This window comes from Varanus komodoensis, unplaced genomic scaffold (genome assembly GCF_004798865.1).
Source record: "Varanus komodoensis strain SLA01 unplaced genomic scaffold, ASM479886v1 scaffold1, whole genome shotgun sequence".
NCBI classification, from domain to species: Eukaryota; Metazoa; Chordata; class Lepidosauria; order Squamata; family Varanidae; genus Varanus; species Varanus komodoensis.
Genome location: NW_025335268.1, coordinates 117,898,481 through 117,923,000, shown reverse-complemented (window position 1 = coordinate 117,923,000; position 24,520 = coordinate 117,898,481). Strand labels below are relative to the sequence as shown.

General features: G+C 40.3%; 1 protein-coding gene across 1 annotated transcript in view; it reads left to right on the top strand.

Annotated features, from left to right (window-relative positions):
• The window catches only part of RNF220 (ring finger protein 220), a 364,723-nt gene extending 342,671 nt beyond the window's left edge, over nucleotides 1-22,052 (top strand). Inside the window, exons 13-15 of the mRNA XM_044431684.1 lie at nucleotides 4,907-5,015; nucleotides 7,283-7,357; nucleotides 18,978-22,052. Coding sequence (XP_044287619.1) covers nucleotides 4,907-5,015; nucleotides 7,283-7,357; nucleotides 18,978-19,049 — 256 coding nt within the window. The 3' untranslated portion in view covers nucleotides 19,050-22,052. The remainder of the gene's footprint in view (nucleotides 1-4,906; nucleotides 5,016-7,282; nucleotides 7,358-18,977) is intronic.
• Nucleotides 22,053-24,520: the final 2,468 nt, after the last annotated feature.

Sequence of the window (24,520 nt, the reverse complement as noted above, 5' to 3'; positions counted from 1 at the left end):
TACAGCCTTGAGTTTCCAGGAACTGAGTGGGACTGTGAAGGACAGGATATTTTGGAGGATATTCATTCACAGGGTCTCCATAAATTGGAGAAAACTTGACAGCATGAAGCAAATATTATTACAATTTTGTATGCATATTTCCACATAATTTTGCTGTTCTTTTGTATTGGATTGCATGTTCACTGATTTTTATCTCGCTGGATTATGCCTCTGTTATTCTGAAAATTACAACCCCCCCCAAAAAATAATTTCCTGAATTTCATTGTAAACAAAATGTTCTTTTCAGGGCCTGTGGGCATGCACAAAGAAAGTTCCTGGGATCATATACATTAATGATTAGAGAGGGCATGTCCTTTCTGGTGGGGAAAGAACAAGAGCTGGTGGGTTCCTTGAAAGAAACTCTGAATTTGGCTGAATTCTCAGATACATGAACACCAAAACAAATGACTGTGTGAAAAAAGAAACATTCTAGGAGATCTAGTGTTAGAAATAGCCCATGAAATTTTATTGGTGGTGCATATAATCAGTTCTAAATGCATTTTACAAGGTACATATAAACAGTAGGGCTGTAAAATTTATGGAATGTTATGTACAGCATGACTAGTTTATGAAGAGGAAGGATATGTGTATTCTGCTGAAATAAACAAACTGGGAGGGAAAATGGATTTTGAGATCATTCTGGGGAATAAATCCCTCATGCAAAACTGGGGAAGAAAGTATCCTACTGAAATTGTATTGTCAACCCTTTATGCACTGTATCCACACAAGACCCTTGTTGAGTGAGGTCACTGAAAATGTTTAGGAGTAGCAAAGTCCTGCATTTTTGGCGCTCTTGTGTTTTTTCTAGCAGCACAGGGACAGGTTGGTGTTCTGTGTTAGGCTTAAGCAGAAGTGGACATTCCTTATCTCCAGGCTTAGCCCATGATCTTGCCTTGGTAGGTTTTTTGTATTTCAATCTAACTTTCTTTCTCTTGTGTAACAAGAGTCACATAGGCTAAAACATGCGTGTATTTATTTTGATAAGTTTGTTTCATTTCCATTTCAGTGGCCTGTTTTTCTTGGCATATTGAGATGGGAATAATCTAGAAGACTGATTTTCCTATACCACTTCTCTTGCCTACTATAAGGATAAAATATTTCCAACCTTCAAGATAAAAAAGAACAGGTGGTAGCAAAACTTCTAATAGTTTTATGATCATGAATCCAGTAGGAACAAAGGGTTAATCTTTTTTCTAAAACAACTTCTTTGACCACCATTATAGCACAGTTGTAAAATAGAAAAATATTAAGAACAATTGCCCTAGCCCATCAAATCCTGATGTAATCTACCATATTGCTAAGGCCCAGCTGAATCTTCCACATACTGGAAGTATGAAGGAATTCAGGTGTGCTGGCTCAGCTGGAGAAGAGGTTGTACTTGTTCAGGCTTGCTTCATGCCCCCCCCCCACTTAATAAATGTATATTTAACAATGTCTGGAGCATATGAAGTGATAATAACTAAATCAATATCTCCTTCATTGATTGTCCAGAATCCCTGCAGCGTGACGCATGCAGCAATACAGTAATTTTCCAGCTAACTAGCACCCTGATCTACAGCCCTGCTATTGATTGACCATTGTATCAGGCAGGCACTGAGTGTTGTTGCTTATGCCTCTATTCAGCCTCCTTTCCTGATTCATTCATTTATTACTGGACAGGAGCGATCATCTGAGAGACTTTCCAAAATTGGCTAGTGAGAGTAGCCTGTTTGACTTCTTTTGGACAAACCATTTTCTATCATTGCCTGCCTCTTTTCCCAAACTTCGAATTCTGTTTGTTGGCCGTGCTCTTTACTATGTTTGGAGATACTGTATAGCTCACCTGCTACCAGTTGTTCTGTATCAGGCATCAAGGGTTACATCAATGCAGAATGTAATTGGTTCCAACACAGTCAGTTTCTGGGATAGCTGGGCTATGTTGCTTCATTCATGCTGGCCCTTTTCGTTGTTAATAGATATCTGAATTCTGTGCAAGGCTTACCCTTTCTTATCCTAGTCTGCTGCTAGTAGTTTACAACAATTTGCATTGCAAATAAAAAGAATAATGGAATCTGCAGTAAAATGCTGTAATACTTTACTGCTTCTTTTCAGGGTGCTAGTGAGCAAGTTATGCCTAGTTCCGCGTATCTATTTCACCACCATCCCTACTCATGGTTCCTGTATTTTTCCAAACAGTCAGCACTCTGCGTTCAGTGAGTTTGCTCAGACTTCATTAGACTGTTCTTGAGGTTTCCCATCTCTAGACTTTTTCCCCAAATATTTTACATAATTATGCAGGCCTATTGCTACCCACCCTGTTTTTGTGGACCATGCTATATAGGCTACATAGAGATTTAAACTTCAGTAGTAAGTTCCTTTTGATAATAATAACCCTTTTGATGGCAAAAGAAGAAGGAGGGGACGGCAGAGAATGAGGTGGCTAGATGGAGTCACTGAAGCAGTTGGCGTGAGCTTAAGTGGACTCCAGGGGATGGTGGAGGACAGGAAGGCCTGGAGGAATGTTGTACATGGGGTCGCAATGGGTCAGGCACGACTTCGTGACTAGCAACAACAACAAATTTCCTTTATTTATTTATTTAAAACATTTCTATGCCACCCCCATCGCAATAAAGCCTCGGGGTGGCTCACAAAGGATACATAAATGCATAAATAATAACAATGTAACAATTTTTAAAAATTGTTTAAAAACCCTCAGTGCATTCTCGGCAAAAATTTAAAATCCTATTAATCCAAATAATTTAACAGGTAAAATAAGTTTTAAATAAAAAAGTCTTAGCCTGGCGCCGAAAAACAAATAACGATGGCGCCAGGCAGACCTCTCTGGGGAGCGCATTCCATAGATGGGGCGCCACTGCAGAAAAAGCCCTCCTCCGGATACTCACCCTCCTAATATCATTCACAGAGGGTTCCCGGAGAAGGGCATCTGTTGCTGATCTCAAGGGGCGGGAGGGCATACATGGGCGCAAGCGTTCCTTTAGATATCCAGGTCCCAAGCTGTTTAGGGCTTTATAGTTCATAAACAACACCTTGAATTGGGCCCGGACTTCAATCGGGGGCCAGTGGAGCTGATGGAGAACTGGGGTTATATGAGAACAACGCCCGGTCCCTGTCAGCAACCTGGCAGCTCTATTCTGCACCAGCTGAAGTATCCGGACCGTCTTCAAGGGTAGCCCCACGTAGAGCACGTTACAGAAATCTAATCTAATTATATAATGGATGCACAACCTGTGGGCTGCATATGCAGCCTTGAGGCCTATTGTGGGCTGCCCTGATCATCTGTTGCTGCTGAACCCTCTTCCATCCATGCGTATGCTAAATCAAAGTCACTGCTTTCACCCCAATAATGATGGTAAAGTAGCATTGTTCCTAATGAGAGTTACTGGGGGAGGGACCCTCACAACCCCAAAGCAGCATGAATGGTTACTTCTGAAAACAGTATTTCCAGTCAGTATCATTCCATCACTGACTCTGAGGCAATCTTCCCCTCTGTGCCCCAGTGACCTTATATAGGATTGTGAGGTTGCAGATGAGGTTAAAATCTACACACAGAAACACACCTCATCTACCTTTCATAAGATTGCTGGGATGAGGGGGATATTGAAGGGCCCCTCCCCCAAGCTGTTTGTTTGTATGGAGCATGTGCAGCCCATGCTCCATAGCAACACCAGTTGCAGCCCTAAGTGCCAAGAAGTTGTATATCTCTGGTATAAACAATATGGATCCTGTTAAGCATAAAAGTTGTGCTGGATCAGACTAGAGGTTCATCTAGTTCAGGCTTTTGTTCACATAATGGTCAATTACCTGCAGGATCCCACAAGTAGGACACGAGTACAAGAGCAGCCTCTCAGATAAGTTCCCCAGCAACTGGTGTACAAAGGCATGTTGCTTCTGATACCAGAAGTAGCATACAGCCAGCAGTATTAGTAGCCACTGATGATATACTTCTCCATTAATTTGTCCAATCTCTATTAAAGCCATTCAAATTGATGGTCATAGAGCCTTGTTTTCTGTTGGAGTATGTACCTAGTGAAGTATCCAAAGTACTGCCCTTAGTCGTCCTTAGCATAAAGGATGTAGATGACACTTTCATACAAGGCAGAAAGTGTCCTGAGACAATAGAAGAAATTGTTTCTAAACTCTATATCGTCTTTTGAAATTCTTATGTAGCATTCCTCTGTTAACAAGGCAGTAAATATTTTGAGTAGAAAAAAATGAGCTATTTTACTAAAGAAACTAAGATTATTATGTACATTGTCGTGCCAATTTCCTGAAATTGATAGATTTGAATTTCACGGAATTTAGTATTTTTGAATGTGAGTTAGAGTAGTGAAGATGACCATAGAGAAGTACCCCTCTGTGTCCTGCAAAAAACCCCTGGTTTTACTGTGGATTCTGCTTGCTCTCCTGATCTGTGAGAAGTTTGTGGTTACTGATGGATTAGTTAATATATATTGGCTTTTCGTTCCATCCACTGTCAGAATGTTGCACAGATTTTAACCTGAATAGCCAAGTTATTTTAACTTCCCTTTCTGAATGTAACTACTGGGTCCTTCTCTCTTCTCCCCTTCTCCCCACTCCCTTCAGGATACTATACAGTGATGACTTACTAGTTCATGAGCTTATGCAATTTGTTCCTTATTTCTTACCCTTTAGTTTTAAACCATACTGGAGGTTTCGTTGCTACAGCTAATTCTCAAGCTTGCAGACTGTGCTTATTTGGCTTTTTGACTCTCTGTTTATTTCCTCGTTTGGGCAGTGAAGACGCACCATGCTACCATGTACTTTTGCCTACTATACTTGGCACATAATGAAATCAGTGAAATGTTTCTAAGAACTCACCCAGCCCTGACTTTGTCATCTATTTTAGGATTACAGAAGACTCGGCAGTGACAACATTTGAGGCGCTAAAGGCTCGAGTCCGTGAATTAGAAAGGCAGCTTTCCCGTGGGGATCGCTATAAATGTCTCATTTGCATGGTGAGTAGCTTGCCAGTTGTGATCATGAATAAGGAAATTATTTTGTACCTTCATCTTATCTATAGCAAAGTAGCACAACTGCTACTTAATGTGGTGAAACTGTAGCCTTTTTCTTTGTCTCTGAGGAAATAGCACAACTTTCTTTTGCTCTAGAGTCCATTTCAATGTGTGGTGCTGTCGTATAGTTTTAATTGACAATCGCTCAGCTGTGTTGTTTTTAATAAACTATCCTGCAGATCTCTTTTTCCTCTCTCCCTGGCACCTACTGTAAGGCAAGTATGGGTGGAAGGTAGATCTGTGACTACTCTGTGGTTGATGGGCAAGTATTTCTGACTTCAGGTTGTTTAACAGTAGTGACAACAAAATGAAGTAAGAAAAAAATTGATGAAAGTATATGCACTTGCATGCATGCATGTACAAGTACACAGATCTCTGAAATGAAGAACTCTTGGGAAGACCAGAAGTAGGTTCTGTGTAGACGCATGATCAATGTTCAGTTCTGATACTGCAAACAAATTCCTGAGTTTCACCTTCTTTAATTCTAAGTGTATGTCTTTTGCATTAGGCCTCATTTGGTCCATCAGGATTTTAGTAAAATAAAGAAGATCCCACAAGCCAAAATCTTCCTATTCCTGCTGTAAGGAGTGGAAAAAAACTTGTTCTAAGGCTCAGCGTAAACCTTAAGTACAGGTCATCTGCCAACTATTTCAGAGTTGTCCATTCTGCCTGCCTATTGTGGTTCATTTATTGAAATGCTGAAGCTCCCCCTAGTGGCTTGGTGTCTGCAAATGTTCACATCTCTTTTTAGGACTTGTACAGACAATTTTCCAACACTTGTAGCCCTTTAATCATGGTGGGGAGCTAGCATCTTGCCCTGCTTCCTCCCCCCAGGTGTTATCTTCAGTTTAGGAAAGTTTCCTTTTCTCAGCAGAGTGTAATTATACTTCTAAGGAACGTTCTAGCTCTCCACTCACCCACTGCTAATACTGGCATGACTATCAGGTCCATATTAGGCACTACCCACACATTTCATTTATACACTTCTGAACTACCATTAGACTATTTGATTCTTTTTCTTTGGTCCTTGAAAGGATTAGTTTTTCCCTCCATTGCATTGCTGCTGACACTGTGAGTGTACTGTGTATCAGTGCTAGGTTGCCTTGCAGATCCTTTTGAAATAACATGAGGGATATTAGTATATTTTAAATAGGTAGGTTTTGTTTAAAAAATAATGAAAAACTTCCTTTCCTTGCCTTTTTTAATACTTCACTTTGCCCTCACCATTTTTAGTGTACAAAAAGGCCTTTCCTCCTGCATCAGCCTCTCGCTTCTTCCTTTCCCCCTTATGCCAAATATTACATTTCTTCCATTGTCACACTGTTGCTTCAAGGTTCAGGCTAGCGTTAAGGGGGAAATGGCTTCCATCACTAAAGAAAAAAACACCATAGCCTGGACAAATGCTTAGATGCTTGTTAGCCAACTTGCTGAGTGCTAGGAAGAAAACTGGAACCACAGAGTAAGAGACTTGGGTATACCTTGTTTGTCACTCCAGTAAAATAATATAAGAGTTTACTAGCAGTAGTTGTCAACATGAGGCTTGAATCATCTTGATATAAATCATTCTAATCAAGAAAATGGGTTGTACTGTTTCTGGCAACATCTGCCATCTGACTTTATCTGGTTGTTCACAGCTGTTGGTAAGGGAGTTCAGATTTTGTTAATTCCTTTCCATCTACATTTCACAGATTATCAGGAGTCTTTATTTCTGTTTTCTGTCACTGATAAAGTTGGGAGTGATTTTTATACAAGAACTTCATTCCCCTCATGCTAATGCACATTAGCACTAATTCAGATTCACATTAATGCAAATGTAAACCCTCACCCCTCCCATTTTAAAAGGGCCTGCAAGTCTATTCAGAAAAGGTCGGCCTCCTGCAGAATCCACAGATTCATAGAAATCCAAACTTATTTAAATCCATTGGACATTTTTTCAGCATTTAGCTCTAGGACTAGAAAGTGCTGACAGTAACAGTTCCTTGGGCCTCTATCTACAAGTAAATACAACACGCTAAATTACTTTCTTTGGCACTGCACTAGTTTCCATTTCATGCCCTGCCCATTATGTTAGGAACTACAGAAGTGCTGCATGGGAATTGGAGGTAATGAAAATAAACTGTATAGATTGCTAGCTCTCTTCAGTTCTGCCCCCTGCACTTTCAGTCCAATGGGGTGTGTGTAATGGTACTGTTTCCACTTCCTTTTCACAGGATTCATACACGATGCCCTTGACATCCATCCAGTGCTGGCATGTGCACTGTGAGGAATGCTGGCTGAGGACACTGGTAAGGGTCTTCATTTTTTGGGTGGTGCTACATGCATAGTTTTGTCTTGTTTTCTCTGATTAAAGTCACTCTTGCTTTGCATTGTTCCCTAAGATAGAGTTTGTCATTTATTTTAAGGGGGCATATGGCTCCCTCCACCTTCCCATATCACACATCCTGACTAATCTTCACTGCCTGAGAGCTGGTTGAAGAGCCAGTCAGCCTTATTTCCCAAAGCACAGGTTGAGTGAGAGCCAAGGAGTTTTATAAACTGGGCAACATCTAGACTATAGCACATTGGTATTCATTGTACACCCATGCTTTGTTGGCCCATCTCTTTCTGGTGTTTTGTAGAGGTTAGTTTAAGTTGGCTTAACAAGCTGTTCTCTACTGGTGGCTACTTAGCAGGGCAGATTTTGCCTCCCACTTAAAAATAGCAGTTGCAATTAAATATCTTCATAAACATCCTAAATCTACACTTACAGTCTCATAAAAAAGAAGTTATCTACCAATCAAACGTGGCCATTAATCTCTGTTTTTAATCTCATGTTAATGGCTCTGATCAGCCTATTAGCTTTTTCTTCTTGAAACATGAACATATATATGAAGACAGAGGCTGGATAGAATTATTGTTCTGTACTTTGGTGGTGGTTCGCTTCGGTCAAGCAAGGCATCAAAATTAGATACAACAGAAAAAGTGCAATTCTGTATATGTTTAGATAGCTGGGATATGCTGTGTGTTATAAATAGATAAAAGTGAGTTTAAAAGTCATGCCTTAATTTTGTAATAGATTTTACAAAATTAATTGAATTTATTCCTCTCAGTAACTGTAAATTTTTGCCTTGATTCATGGACACTTTGCTTTTGGAGCAACACTGGAAAGAAATAGAGAAAAAAATGACCAGTGTGCATATTCTTAGATTATATTCTCACACTAATTCTAAGGTTGGAATCCTAGATCCACTTACCTGAGAATAGACCTTACTGAATTCAATAGAACCTGTTTCTGAGGCAATATGTAAAGGATGGTGCTGCTAACATCAAACTGTCATGCATGCTGGTTATAAGAAAGACACTGTATAGGAATACTGGAAAGGCATGTTCTCTACAGGTAAAAAGGAAAAGCATGAAAAACACAAAGAGTGAGTCAAAGAGATGCAAAGCCTACTCTGTAAGAATTAAACAGTGTGGATGATACTGTATTTAGTGGTACCTCATCATAGTTTAGTAATCAGATAAACACTATTGGTCATAAATATATGAAAAAGTACCAGTGGAAAACAGGATCTCAGTCGTTTGTAAAAAGTTAACATTTGTTCTTGTTGATTTAAGTCACTGATTGCTTTGATTCAACCCAACTTACCCTGCTATTTAGCTTGCATTTTAGAAGGAAAAGAATGGTCTTCCAAGAGTGTGATAGATGACATAATATTGGGTGGGATAGCCAAAAACAAATGTTAACAAATGGTGGAATGCTGGGCTGAAAACAACAGAATGTAATTTAGCAGAACCAAATGCAAAATTCCGCACCTAGGAAAAATAATATACTTGGCTCAGAAATAATACAAGTGAGAAAGATCTTGGAATTGTTGTAGATCACAGTCTGCATATAAGTCAACAAGATGCTGTGGCTGCAAAAAAAGGCAAATGCTACTTAGGGTTGCATTAATGGAAATATCACTTCCAAATCATACAAATAACTAGTTCAGCTCTACTCAACATTGGTCAGGCCTCCTCTGAGCTATTGCATGCAGTTATGGGCACCACAGTTTAAGAAAGATGCAGACAAACTAAGGTTCAGAGTAGGGCAGCAAAGATCATTCGTCTAGCCCTATTTAAGCTTTGAGAAGTTGTGATAGGGTCACAACAGAGGAGGACCAGGATCCCTTCCCAGAATGTAGTATGTAGAATAATGGGCTCAGGTTTCAGGAAGTCATTTCAGCTGAACATCAGGAAAAAAAACTTCCTGACTGTTAAAGTGACATGACAATGAAGCCAATTATCTAGGGAAGTCATGGGCTCTCCCACCTGGAGGCATAAAAGTTGCAGCTGGAGAGCCATCTGTTAGGGATGCTGCAACTTAGAAGGCTTGCATTGGAGAGTGGAGGTTGGACCCAGTGGCCTTCTTGGCACCTTCCAACTCTTAGACATCTTAATCATCTGAAAACAATCTAATGAGTATAATTGCATCAACTCACAAGTATAATGAAACCCTTTTCAACACATTTGTCATCCAAATGTTCTCTGTTTTTCAGAAGTTAACATAGATGATTGGCATCAGTATGGAAATGCAGTGGCCCTGTTTGCCTGGAATTATCTTGGTTTGCTGTGAACAAGTTGTTTGGTCATGCATGCCAGCAGTTCACTCATACATATATAAGCCAGGATTCTTTTTTCTTTGAATAACCTAACACACACAAAAAACCCAAACTGAAAACAACATCAGTCATCAGAAACATCGGACCTACTGGGGCAGCCCCCCACATTATTTCTTTTTATGTTAAATTATAAACATGTTTAAATCTATGCGAAGCCCCGTTTCTCTAGCCAATAATACAAAAAGTCCCAGGTTTGATAGAATATAAGCCAGGATTCTTAAACCAAGAACAATTCATGGATTACAATACTGGCTTGTGAACTTCATAAATCCAGGGTCCCAGGTTAGATGCCATGATAAACATTTCCTACATGGGTTAGCAAAAAAAGCCAAGCAGAAGCAATAAACCAGGATCCTTCGAAATCTTACACTTTACTGTCCCTTGTAAATGATAAAAAGACAAACCTCTGAAGTAGTGCAAAGCAATGTTTGTTTAAGAATCCTGACATATTTCAGCCCTCTGTTCTTCCTCAGCGGAGAAAAAGATAAAGAAAGGCAGATCTGCTCTGAACATAAAACTCTAAAATGAGTTTAAATGCCCAGAGGTCTTAGTAAGGTGCCAGCCCAGGGGACCTACTGAAGGACAGTCTGTGATATCCTTAAATAAGCAAGCAGAAATCAGTGTTTCTGTAACAGTTTTTGCCCCAGAGATGGGTGTACCAGAATTTCTCTAAGTACAGGTGTGCTATTCCCCTTAATGGCATAATGGAATGCAAGCTTTTAAAATACTTACTGCATTTTTTAAAAAATCCCATAGCTGTTCTATATTCAAAGCAAATAGTGGTTTAAAGTTAGAACATCCTTTCTGAGAACTATGTATTTAAAACAAGTAATGCCCCCAAAAGATAGAAGAAACAAACACAAAATTGTGATTTCCCCATCCACTGACATATGGTGAAATTGTTGTTTACCTTCGACTCATCCCAAAAACAGAAGAGCAAAACACACTGTTCTCCATTTAAAACTCAACCGTCGCTGCAAGTTTTTAAAAACTGCTGTCTGTGTTGAATAAATGTAATGTTTGACACACTGCTCAGCATTAATGTACCTTCCCTGTACACAGTGTTCCTGTCATAATATTGTAATAGATGTGGTTTTTCTATGGGAAAAGCTAGTAATTAATTAATTAGAACATGTTCTATCATCCTTCATTAAATTAGATTCCAGTTCAGTATATAATAAGATAATAATATCCATGTCATAACCTATCATATCCTAAGATGATAAAGTATATGTCTGTAGTGCGGCTTTCATGGACCCTGAGTGTTGCATTATCCAAGAAAAGCACATAACTATATTCTTGTGGGACACTAGGAGTGTTCACATGCAATGATAATCCAGGATTCATGGCTTAATAAGATACAGTGTGTTGTCTGCCAGTGCATGCAAGCTGTTCACTTCTCCCTTGATATGAACAAGTTAGGAAACCAAGAAATAAAGATCTTCATGTTATAATAGAATCTAAGATTATGGTTAAGTGTACCCAGAGACATGAGGATCATGAGACAGCAATTTAAAGCAGAGGTATAATCCTGGCTTGTTTGGGTACACATAACCATAATCTTGGGTTTGGGCATCTCACAAAGCTTTCTTTTTCCTGGGCTGTTTAGCAAAGTGAAACAGGACAAGCAATCAGGAATCAGCTTGCTTGTTCACTCCTGCACAAAATCTCCCATAGTTTGTCAACCAAAAGTTGTTTAGTCAAATGCATCAGGTCAACATGTCTCTTTTCCAGGAAAAACAAAGGATCAGAAACTATACTAGAGATGCACATTTATGTTAATGTTCCATGAATCTGGAGACACAGGATTGCCTACCTGTATCTTCTAAAAGTAATATCAAATGCAGCCTTGTTGTTGTTTTTTTAAATGCGGCAACAACTATTTGCAGAGGGGAGTGCATTCAAGTTGATGTCCCACGAAGCTCTAAATCTTCTGTTTGGTCAGTGCAGGGAATGTACAGATTTGGAAATTGTGGAGGGGAAGCAATTAATAAGCGGCCACTCATCTGGTCCCCAGCCCTCGCTTTCTCTCTACAGCCTGCAATTTATTAAAGCAGGGCCTTTTGCAAGGCAGGCACTGTTCCCTCTCTCACTTAAAAAAAAATATATCTCAGCCTACGTTCGCATGTTTCTAATGTAACCATTAAAATGTAGCCTGAAGACACCAATAAAAACCCTGGAACGCCTTAGTGCTTTTGTGTCTTGATCAAAGTCAATGTGTGTAATCTCGTTAAGGCTGCCCTTCCCTCCCCCTCCTCTTCTTTATGAATTTAATGGCATGCGGCAGCTGGGCTGGGTGTTTCATACTGACCAACCTGCATTGTTCTAATTAAGGCATCTTTTATTTTGGGCACAAAAGAGATGCTTGTGTGTGCATGTTGCTTTTTTTAATCTAGTGAGGAACTGTGGAAAAATGGATTTAATAACTGCCACAAGTTACCTTCTCCCGGATGCAATGCTGGTTTCCCTCTTAGTGAAGAAAGCCCAAAGAGACCTGTGTGTGTAGCACACATGGAAAAATGTGCTCTGCAAAGTGGGCAGCATATTTCTTGTGTTGTGCAATAAACAATTTGTTGCACTTAATGGGAGTTATGGGCAGGAGGCTGGCTCACTGGGCTTTCTTCCTGTCATGTTTGAACATTTCTGGAGACTTGCCATTCTTCTCCCGTTAGGGAAAAATCAAGCTTTTCCTTCTGTGTCTGTGTTTTATATGACCAGACTAAATGCTTGCTGGAATGACTTTGTGCTGTGGGGTAAATAAAGGAACCGAAAGAAAAGCGGGCATGATGTTATTACAACCTGGATAGGGAGAAATATGTGCCTGCCTGAGCCTGTGCATTCAGTATTCACTAGCCCAGAAATAAATGAGGGATTGATTTCAAGCTTTTCCTGCCCTCTGTTTTTGACTAGGTCCACACTAGCTTCCTTGGCCCTGGGTGGTGGTAATACTTGCTAATGCAGGAGTGCAGAGCCATTTTGGATCTGTGGGAAGTATTTAAATCTTGGAAGGCTCTCCAGAGCATCCTTCCAGAGGTGGGTGGAGCCTAGAGGGCATGTGGCTGCTGGCAAAGTGTGGGAGTGGCCAGTGAGTGGAGTCTGCTATTTCTTTTTCTAACCTCCTCACATTTAGGTCTCTGCGTGTTTATGCAGAAGTTGGCAAGCTCTTCCTCCCCTCTCCTAAGCGGGCTTGCTAGAGTTCAGGTCCTATGAGTGTTTACTCAGAAGTAAGCAAGAGCACGCAGCAGCTTGGAAGAGCAAGCTAAGCTATTTCTCTTCCCACCCTCATTTTTGCATACTCAGAAAATGCCACAGACCAGGTCCTGTGCATATCTGCTCAGAAGCAAGCCATGTCTCTTCCCACCCCCATGCATGGGCATGCAAAACCCAAAGTATGTTTACTCAGAGGTAAACCAGAGCTACACAGAGCACATCCCAAGTTTATGGACTCAGCAGGTTAAGGCAGTGGGTGTCGTATTTGTATTTTACTTTGTTGCTGTAACCGGCCCAGGGAACCATATGGCTAATGGCGCTGGTCAGAAAATAAATAACTAAATGTCTACTCGGAAGTAAATATACTGCCCTACCTACATTATAAAGCACAAGCCAAACAGATGATTTTACAGTGAATCCACAAGGAAGGAAGGACAGAAGGCTTTTTTCTCCCCAACTCCCAACCCTTTTAAATTTATTCAAGTATGAAAAATAAAGCTTCAACCCATGCAGGAGGAAAAGAAGGAAAGGCTTCCCCTCACTTTTTCATTTCTCAGTGTGTGGCCAGCCGACATATTAGGACTAATACTACAAGCAAATTAGAGCATTTTCTTAAAAAAAAAAAAAAAAAAGGCAGCCCCACTTTCTCAAGCAAAGCAAGCTACGTGGGGTAGCCCTGCAAACTGGATAGTTTACTCTGCAGTGCTGGTCATTAATATGGCACTTTAATTGCGTGAAGCTCCTTTCCATCTCCACAAGGACAGCAGTATTTAGCTGCTTTCCCATTTTTTACTAGAGAAATACAATTGTAACAGTTCTAACATTAAAAGGACCTGTATTTCTAAAGGGGGAGCAGTGTTTGAATTTATCTATGGAGATAGAGAAAAGGAGCAACTTTAAGAATACCCACAGCTATGAGAACAATTCATCTCTAATGCCCACCTGGTCACAATGGACAAATTCAACCATAGCAGCTGATCCGTACCACAATTTGGTACATATGAAATTATCAGCCTCTTCCTTCACACATTCATAGCAAAATTAGCAATGTTTGTTTTTCAAATACCAGCATACCTCCTTCGCAGGATTTTCATGAACCTGAACTCATAATGTAGGCAGTGTTGTGACTTTGTTCAGTTCATATCCTTGTCCTGATATTACAACAGGCACAGGTCCTGTACTATGGTACTACTGACCCAGTAAAATGTTTCAAAATGAGAAGTGTGCATTTTGAAGCAGCAATACAACCTTATCTTCTCCATGTGTCTTATATATACTTGCATATATTTCAGAGTTGTGACAAATTTTTAAAGATTTTTTTGGCAATTATGTTGAACAAATTACAGGTTATAATCCAAATGAACCTCCAAGAGTACTGTTATATTTTTTGGAAGGGATAACTGATGCAGCATTTATTTTGAATTTATTAATGGCAGCTAAATTGTCAAACACTATACTGGAAAATGAAAACAGCTTTACCTATTGGACTTTCACAGAATCTGGGATATAGCTGTTTGTAGGGAAATTGTAAACTTTATTAATTTTTGGATTAGCATCTTTGCAATGAATGAGGAATATATCCCTATTCATTGTTTATAGATATTGCGAAATTCAAATGTATTCATTTTTCATGTTTTCCTTAATTATAGGAAAACTAGTTGTGTGTGTATATATATGTCTGTTTTTTTCTAAATTTGTAGAATAAAATAAAAACTTGAATACAGAGTGAAACAGTCTTACGTCCTTATCTTTCCAGTGTACTCCCATGTACTCCCATTTCAGCATGCCTTCGGGGTCTTATGGATTGGCCCTAAATAATATTAGGCTGGTGCATCTGAGCCAAGCTTTGGACCCTGTTTACATATGCCTGTACCAAACATGCAAGAGTGGTTTTTAGAAGACAAAAAACTGTTTTTAAAAAGTTCCCAAATCCTTGAATTCTTCTGACTTGGTCTACAGATTGTAATTTGGAGATTCTAATCTTGGCCCTTCGAGTCCTAATCAGTTCTCATTGGTGCTTAGAAGTGTCCAACCTGTCAGGGAATATCTTTAAAAACTCTCATTGTATAGCTTTTCTCTCTCATCTTCTGATGGCACATTGTGTTTTTTAAATGTGTTAATTTTTTAACAGAATGGTGTGCTGCGGAGTACAGAATTTAATTTTCTGGGATCTCAGCATGTATTTTTTACTAAGCATTTAGCATTAGGATACATGTGAAGAGGGCTGTGACTCACTGGTGGAGCACGAGCTTTTTTTTTACAGAAGGTCCCATTTTCTATCATTAACATGTCCAGTTAAAGGATCCAAGAAAGCAGGGCTCGGATTACTGTCAAAGACTCTGGAGAGCCCCTCCAGCTCAGGGTAGAGAGCTCAGTGTGATTCAGCTTAATCAGCTTTGCAATGTACTTGTACCAGTCATTGTCCCAACATTCCCAATTGTGAAAAATTCCAAATGATGGAACAGCATGCAGTCCAAGCCCAAACAAGAGAAACATCTCCATGGATTGTATAGCTGCATCATTTATTGGTGAGTTGTTTTGATAGTAAATGTATTAAGTGCCTGAAATTGCAAAGTGCTATGCAAAAGTTAAAAACAGCGTAATTCCTGGCTGCAGGCTTACAGTCTAGAGACTAATGATATATGCAAAGAGAAAGGCAGAAAAAAAAGAGGGTGACCAGTAGAGACAAGCCACTGTGCTCACCTTAGGTGACAACGGATCAGGTTCTTGCAAGCACCAGCTGTGTTACCTAGCTTTCATCTTCTCATGATTTTTCCCTTGCATCTCTTCTCTCTCCCCCTTTGTAAATCTTATGCGGACTTGAGTAATAGTATAGCTCAGGTGTTAGAAATCTTTGTGCTCCCTTCCCCTCCAGAATCTTGTGGACTTAACATATCAAAGAACATTTGGCATGTGTACCCTCTTCTCCCCACCCTATCATGGTGAAGATTGCATATGTTTTTTGGACAGGGCCAGGGAACTGATGAGCTTTAAGCCTTTGAATGAAATTTGTTTTTCTTCCTAATCTCCAAGAGTAAAGCCCCCCACTCTTTCTTAGACATAATTTAAAATTCTGTTGAGCTGCAAGTGTTCAGTTTTCTGTAGTTTGAAGCAAAATTCTTCACCTTTTCTCAAAGCTCTGTTCCTTCCTGACATGGTGTGAGATATAATGACTTTGCAAAGTGGGTCGTACTCGTTATTTTTCAAACTCCCCAAAGTGATTAGCCCACATTCTAGATCAATCACTTGCCAAATTTTAATTAAGAATGCGTGGGGGCAAATAAAACCTTCTCTTCATCATTCCTTTTTGGTGCTATGTTTCAGCCCTGAAGCTACATTTTGCAGCCGGGTTTTATAAACCCTGGAAAACTGGGGTTTATAACGGAAAAGCTGAGGTGGCCTTCAGTGCAGCAAACACTGCTGTTACCCATCAAGGCTTTTCCATGGGGCCACGATGAAAGGAGCAGGAGGACATTTCAGATTTTTTTCCATGTACAACAGGTGTGGCTTATTATTCCACAGTATTTTTTATTTCAAGGGAAAAGTTTAGTAACCCCAGCTGGCAGGTGAGCGGGATGGTGTTGGGGGAAGGAAGTTCTTTTTCTTTGGCTTTGTGCCAGTGCATGTGTGTGAGACTTGTTTAATTGCCTCATGTAACGAGTGCTTTATGTAGGACTGAGAAAATGTTTAAATGGAAGAATGACCCTGGGAGTGCCTTAAACTTCCGTCTCTCTTAAGCCATGGCCCTGGATGTAATCAGATCCTGTAGCTTGGCATTTCCCTGTGTGACTGTGGGGGTGGGGCCCTCAGAATAAATTGTACATACTCAGTTTTCTTTATTCTAGTGTCTTCTTTACCATTTATATACCAATTACAGTTTTTCAGTGCTTTATACTTCTCTCAGTTACTGTCAAGCAACTCTCTAGTACAGACTAGACTTAAGAATTTTATACAAGATTATCCAATTATCAAGGATTAGAGATAGTCTCCTATATCCAGAGCTAACATCCTGGGTGCAACTAGTTATTTTGCTATGTAGGGTTAAATACCTAATTCAAGGGTTGGTATAGGTTGGAAAAAATGCAGTTTGGTCTCATGAGACATTGACCCGGTTGGCATAATCAAAACAGCTCACCATAGTTTAAGCAACGATGGACAGTTGAACATTCTGGGAAGGATTTGAATATTCAGCACCCCACCATTGCTTGTCACATTGTGCAAATCCAAGTGGTGGGATTGTGCAAGGGTGAACAACTTTGGTGTAACCCATGGTCTGCTGTTGGGTTAAGTGAGGGTATTAACCCTGTCTTAATCCCTCCCACTCAGATTCCTACAACATAAGGAGTTACAGCCAGGTGTTGAGTATTCAGATCCCTCCTGGCACACATTGCAGCTCACTTAAGCCACAGTAAATCAGTTCACTGTAGATGGATGAGGTGTGCCGAGTTCTGGGATATGTTATTCCCCAGTCCAGTTCTGTTTGGTTTTTGAGAGTGCTGTCCTAATCTCTTGATGCTGCTGTTGGTTAGGGTGTGGTAGAGGTGCCTCCTTGCTAGCAGAGAGGAGCATAGACGCTCCCTCTGTGCCCTCTGGAGATTCTGATGGGGATGATGACCAAAGTTGCCCCATTTCTCTAAAATAGGTCCAAATTAAGCCCATCAGCTGTGCTGTCCTGGAGCTATTACAGTTGCCTTCCACTCAGCCTCTCTGGGGAAGCAAATTTAAAATGAATAATTCTCCAGTCTGAAAAGTCCATTAAAACTGTTCTGCACATCTTCTATCCTGACTTACATGAGCTGTCAGGGCTTGTGATGTGGTGGGAAATCTGCCACTCCATTTCTCCATGTCCCAACTAGAGTTCTCCAAGCCTGTAGAATAACCTGTTCATGTGTTCATGTTTTCTCTGGCCAGAAGGATTAGCAGCATTAGAGCCAGCACTTACTGAAATGCAGTAGAATTCTAGACAAGCTGCATGTCCTGAATGCCTTGCAGTCTGGTAAAGCTGACATTTTTGCTGTCCCTGCTTTAGCTGGAATTATGGCTCTCCATTGGATGCAAACCATCCTGCCACATCACATCCCCTCAAATGCACATAGTTGTCTGGCAGGGAAGGATTAGGCACATCCCCGCCACTTCTCCCATTTCCAAGGTAGATGCTGTCCCTAATTGCCCTCTTCCCTGGGCATCTGTTGTCTATTTGACTTGATGTCCATTGACCAAATCCATTGCTGCTGCCATGCAAAGCTACCTCCAGTCAAATAACAAATCAGGCAACGTAGTTGAGTTGTCTCTTCCTTATTCCTCTCCTTCCATCTTGACCAATGCAAGACACTGTGCTAAAAGCCAGCAAGGGAGATTGATATAAGTTTACGTATTCTCCTAGCTTACTTAGAAAGATTGGTACAGAATTTGTTTTCTTGTGCATTTTCTTTACGCTGCCCTATTTTAGCTTTAATAAAACTGCTTAATTATTTTATTGAGCTGGATTGATTTCCCTACCTGTATCATTGCCCTTACTGACACAACCATTCGGCCTGTACTTAACTGATGGAGGAAAAACAGGTGCAGAGTAGAGCCTTAGCCTGGTGTCTTACTCCTGAGTAAATGCCTAGAGGGCAAGGGCATCCCAACTACCCAACCCAGGGGCATCATACACACACAGAGAGAGAATAAGTATATCTCAGCACAGTAAGGTTTTCTGGAAGTCTAGCCATGACTGTTGCATAATCTTGATAAGACAAGAAGGCTGAGAGCTAGTGCAAAACATTCTGGTTATACACACAGACTTAGGCCACTCTCTTGCAGACTGAAAATGAAAAGGGATAGCTGGTCAACTGAGTCAGCTCCTTTCTGGTCTCCTTTGACTTAATGTGGGGTGGGTTAGTCTGCTTCTTCCCTAAACTGAGGACTATGGGAACATAGTTTCCTTCCAGTGAATAGTAGACACAACATGTTATGACCGACAGCCTCCTTATGTATCTTGTTCTGCTGTGATATGGCTGAGGCAGTCTCCTTGCTCTGCATAACTCTGCTTTCACTTAATCCTCCGTAGGGTGCCAAGAAGCTTTGTCCTCAGTGCAACACCATCACCTCTCCAGGGGACCTCAGGCGCATCTACTTATGAAGGACATGGCTGCTCAGACCAGCTTGCTGTATTATAGGAGACTAGGAGAAAGGAATAGCAGCAGCAACAAGAGAGACTTGAAAACAAAACTAGGGACTCCAAATGTGGACTAGAGGCTGAGGGAGCCACACGAAGCCTCTGCTTCCAGAGCTGTCATTGGCGCTACCAACTCCACAAGAAGGCCAAACCAGAATCCTTATTGTGAATTTCCCCTTTTTTACAAACTAATGCTCTGCGCCTTGCCCATTTCTCCAAGAGCTGGGCTTTCATCGTGGACAACTTGCAAGCTTTTCTGGGACTTGTCTAGGAAAGCATCCCAGTCCCACAAGCCAACCTGAAAAGGTGTTGGATCTTCCACTGCAGGAACTCTTACAGCCTGTAACTTGTGTTCTTTAACCCTTTTATTTCTGGTGTTTTAGTGTTGTTGTTTTTTTAAGTCAAAGAAAAAGCCTACACCCACACACCCACAAAGGCAGAATGAAGCACATGTAATATAGACTATATGTTTACAATGTTGTGTATAAATGGGATAGACTCAACATTACATACTAATAATTGTTTCCTTTTTATTTTTTTCTTTGGGTTTTCTTTGGTTGTACTTTTTTAAAAAAAGAGAAGAGAAAAAAATAAACAGAGAACATTAAACCCATATTTTTCTTGGTTCTGCAAAGTTTTGGCATTAAAAGTCATTAGTTTAAAAGAAATATATATATATATTATACATATATATAATATAAATGGTTTAATGTTCTGTGATGTATATTTCCTCATTCAGATATGAAGTTAACAGCTTCTAGTAATGGCCGTAGTTTTGCCCGTAACTTACACAACTTCTGGGGGAAGTAGGGACAAGATTTTGTCATTAGTTATACCTAATGGGGTTATTTATATAGAATCCTTTATTCCACTTATGCAATTTTTAGTTTTTCCATTGAAGAAAAGCAAGACTCATGCAGATCAGGTTTGCAAGGTTTTACCCCATTGTCAGCTGTGGAAAAGGATAAGAATTTAACATGAAATAGCAAAAAGTGAACATTGGTCTTTGCCTATTGCAGCTGGCAATGTTGGTGAAGCTATTCTCGAGCCAGTTTGTTTGTCTTTTTGAAAGCCAAAGCCACCTTTTGTTCAAGCATTTTGCATTCAAGTGGTTATGAGCCGGTGTTAACCAATCTGTGTTCTGCAGCCTTTCCTGTTCCATGAGAGTAAATGGAGAAGCAAAACAGAGAAAAAACTGTATTCCAGTCATAGCCAGAGCAATTCTAGAATTCCCTCATTCATCTCTCCTGAAAGTCTGTGCATTTCATTAATGGTCTCTTTCGGTGTCACTCTGACAGGTTTTGTTTTGTTTTGTTTTTTTGTTTTTATTTTCCTATGTCCAACCACTCCCGGACTGCTTTGTTTGCTTCTGCGGTGAAATTACTGGAGTTGCCCCACCTCACATGTGAGAACATGCTTCATGCTACACTCTTAGAAAGAAAGGAACTTGGGCGTGTGCTGACTTTGAGTGCCATGTGTCAGTCTCTCTTCCTCTGGCTTGTGTCAGTACTGGAGCTGGACCCAAGGCTGAGTCCAATGAATTCTATCCTCTTGTTTCTGCAACATTCTTAACAATCTTCAGCCAGCCTCCTGTTCTGAATTTTGAAAATAGCCCCATCTGTAAGCCACATGCAGTCTACTCACTACCTGCATTAATCAGAAACAAACAACTCCAATTGTTACATACACGGCCAAATAAGCTAATAGCATTCCCCTTGCCCCCATTTTTTACAAGGTTGCTGGGAATTACGAAGGTAGAAGCTAGCAGCATGGTTGACATAGGCAATGGCTGACTCAAAGGGGCAAATGTGACTGTTGCGACTCACCTTTTAAACTGAATGAACAGAGTTGCTGCTCTGTGGTCTTGTGTAAGTTAATGTTTTGTTTTCATTCTGGCCAATCCCATCTAATGATAAATCTTTTAAAGAGTAAAAAGACATAGTTGCACTACAGTGTTTGGTCAGCTCTAGTCATGCTGTTCTCAAAATGGTTGACGATATGGATTAGTCTCTACCATCACACCACAAAGGGAGGTGTAGCTTCAGTGCTGGGTACCATATTCCCTTTAGCTTGGCTGAGTATGCTCTGAATACAAATGCTTACGGGAGTCTTGCTTTTTTTTTCACCCCACTACGCACACCCTTGCCTTAGGAGGAATAGACAATTCTGAGCTTCCAAGGTGTCTAAGCAACACCTAAAGCACCCAGCCACAACTATCCCTGTCTGTTCTGCCTAAGAACACAGTGTAAGGAAAGTCCGTTTATAGCTTGTGTCAGGAGTGAAGTGGGGGTGGAGAAATGCCCTTTCAAGCAAGAGTTGATCTAGCCCCCTCCATGGACAACAACAGTTTGCCAGAACCATAAAGCTTCTAGCATCCCATTGTTCAGCCAAGAGATTATGCTACTGGCATAGCACTTAAACCTCCTTGTATTTGTCATAGTGGGGATGTCTGTGTCCTCCCCAGAGCTGCTTGTCCAGTACAATCTCTGATGGGACATACAATGCAGAGCTACACTTCTCTCTGGTCTGTTTAAGAATAGGCTATGCTGAGAGGGCTCAGCTTTGATGTCCTGGCAAATTGGCACTGGGAGCAAAGAACCTCTTCTGGTCCTGTGGACCACTACTAAGCCAAATGAATATCTGTAAAATCATATATAACTAATACCCCTGCTTTTTTTTTCTTGTGAGAGTAGGGAGAGGAAAGAAGACCTGAATGGAAGATGCAAGGGACTAACTTGTTCATTTCCTCCTTTGGAGCAAGGCACATTTTGCAGAACCCTCTGGCCACTCCCTCCTCTTCCACAGTTAGCTTGGAAAAAAAGAACTAACTTTGCCCAAAGATTCCCAGCTGCACAAGGTGATATTCAAGTTGTGTCAATGATTGTGTGTCGATGTATATTCTATAAAAAGGTACTTGTCATTCCCGTTTGTAAACTACATTGACATTAATTAAATGAGTATAAAATCTTTTGAGTGTGCCTCGTTTCCTCTGCTTGCTTGCTTGCTATCTCGCTTGCTCACTCCTTCCTTTGGGCAGTTGCATGAACAAACATGCAAGCTTCTCTTCATGCTTTTTTCAAACCCTAGTTCTTTTGCTGTTGTACGCAGTAGCTGCTAATTGACAATCATGTATGACCACTGCATTAGATTAATTGCCTTTGCTTAATATGCTATTTCAAGTAGAGGATAAAATTCTGGATATTCCACTTTTTAAAAGTATTTAGGGTCTAATCCTATGGTCCCTGTGAGGGTGTTATAGGGGCCATAGGGTAAACAAAGCCCCTTCTTTACCCACTGAGAGGCTGATCTGTAGCTGGAGATGGAGAGTCTTTCTTGCAAGCTTCCTTTATATCACAACATGTTGGTTATCACTTCAAAGAGAATTAAAAGGGGGGATGGCATAAGCAGCTCTGAGCAAGATCCAAGCATTCCCACACCTCTGACATATCTTGTAGAATGGGGGAATTAGAACTGTACCAGCCCCTTTATAATGTAACTATATGTGTTATTTCCCTCCTATTGAGAGCAATGGCAAACAAGTTGAAAGACAGTAAGAACATCAAGAGGCCAAATAAATAGGAGAAAAGGCCCTTCTCAACTTCTCTGCTGGCACGAGACCAGAAAAACATAGGAAGTGTTTCTTCTACCACCTCTTCTGCCTCTCTATCCCCTATTGGATCCCTTTGTTAGTCATCTTTTTTTTGGGGGGGGGCAGGGAGGGTTAAAGGTACTAATTTGGTAGATCGTATGTTGATTTCAGTAAAGCTTTCAACAAGGTTCTCTTCAATATTCTTGCCAATAAGCAGGCCAAATGAAGGTAGACAATGCTACTGTTTGATGGATTCAAAACTTTGGTGGATATAAACCATACCCAAAGAGTGCTCAACAGTGGTTCTTCATTAACAAGTGGGGAATTACAGAGTTGTGTTCTAGGCCCAGTGTTATTCAGCAAAGGAATGAAGAAAATGGTCATTGAATTTGCAGGTGATTTCAAACTAGGAGGCATACTTAATGGAAACAGCATTCAAAATTATCTTGACAGGATGGTGGACTAGCCAAAATGAAAAGAGGTAAATGTTCAATTCTTCATTTAAGTATACAAAGTCAGATGCAAAAATAGAGAATGTATAGCATCTGGCTTGACAGCAGTACATGGAAAAAGATCTAGATGCTTTCATAAAGCATTTCAACATGAACCTGTAGTCCAAAGCAGCAACCAAAATTCTGGCCTGCATCAACAGAAGTGTACAGATCACAACAAGTAATGATTCTGCTATATTTTGATATTTTCAAATTTGCTGTTATTGGTTTGATCCACTTTGACATTCCATTGACAGAACTTATGTTCATGGAAGTCACTGGGATCCAGCAAGAGATTCTGCTGGAGAAGGAGGATACAAAGTTGTTCCTAGTGATTCCCCTTTTCCCAGCAGCCCCCTCTGTTAATTCTTGTACTACTATAGCCAGGCCAACAGCTCTCCAGAGCATCACTTCAGAAGGCAGGGTAGCTGATAAAAGTAAGGAGAAATGATAAAGACTTCCTCCCTCTAGATAAGTGGAACTCTTCCAGCTGCTACTGTGGATTTAACCTGTTTATGTCCAGTTCTGGGCACCATAACGGAATGAAAACAGGCATACTGAAATGTACCCAGAGAAGAATGGCAGGGGACCTGGAGAAGTGAGGAAAGGAATCATTTTTTTAAAAGGTTGGAGGTGTTGGGAGTGTTTAGCCTGGAAAAATGACAGTTAAGTGATATGATAGCTATCTTAAAATACCTGAAAAACTGTATAGATAAGCACATTTTATTTGTTGTTCCAGGAGTTAGGATCTGAACCAACAGCTCCAAAATAAGAAAGGGGATTTCACCTAAACGTTAAGAAGAATGCCCTGGTGATAAGAACTGTTCATCTGGAAAAGACTGCTTGGAAGGCAGTGGATTCTCCTTTGCTACAGGTTTTTAAGCAGAAGCTTGATGGCCACCTATCCAAAATGCTGGAGCAGCAGATATCCTGTATCGGTGCAGAACTGGACTTCTGTTCTCATACAGATGAGTGGGGAACACTTTAAAAAGTACACATGTTTAAAAGACTCACATTCAGAAGATCATCTCCTTTGTTTATTTTTTTCTATTCATATTTTCTTCTAGGCTACGTTTAACAAATATTTTCATTTTCTTATAACACCCCAAAAAGGATGTGACTGAACACAAATTACACAAGTTAATTATTAGTGATACATTACAGGAAATTGAGAAGAAATTACATAGAAAATTTACGACTGACAAGGAAAGGGATTGTGGGAGTTGCGGTGGAAAACATCAACTTAGTGTCTAACAGCTATTAAAAAAAATTGTAAGAATAGGAAAAAGATTTACAATAAAACAGCCAAATAATGTAATACTTTTAAATAAATATATGCCCTAGTTACTTTTGGA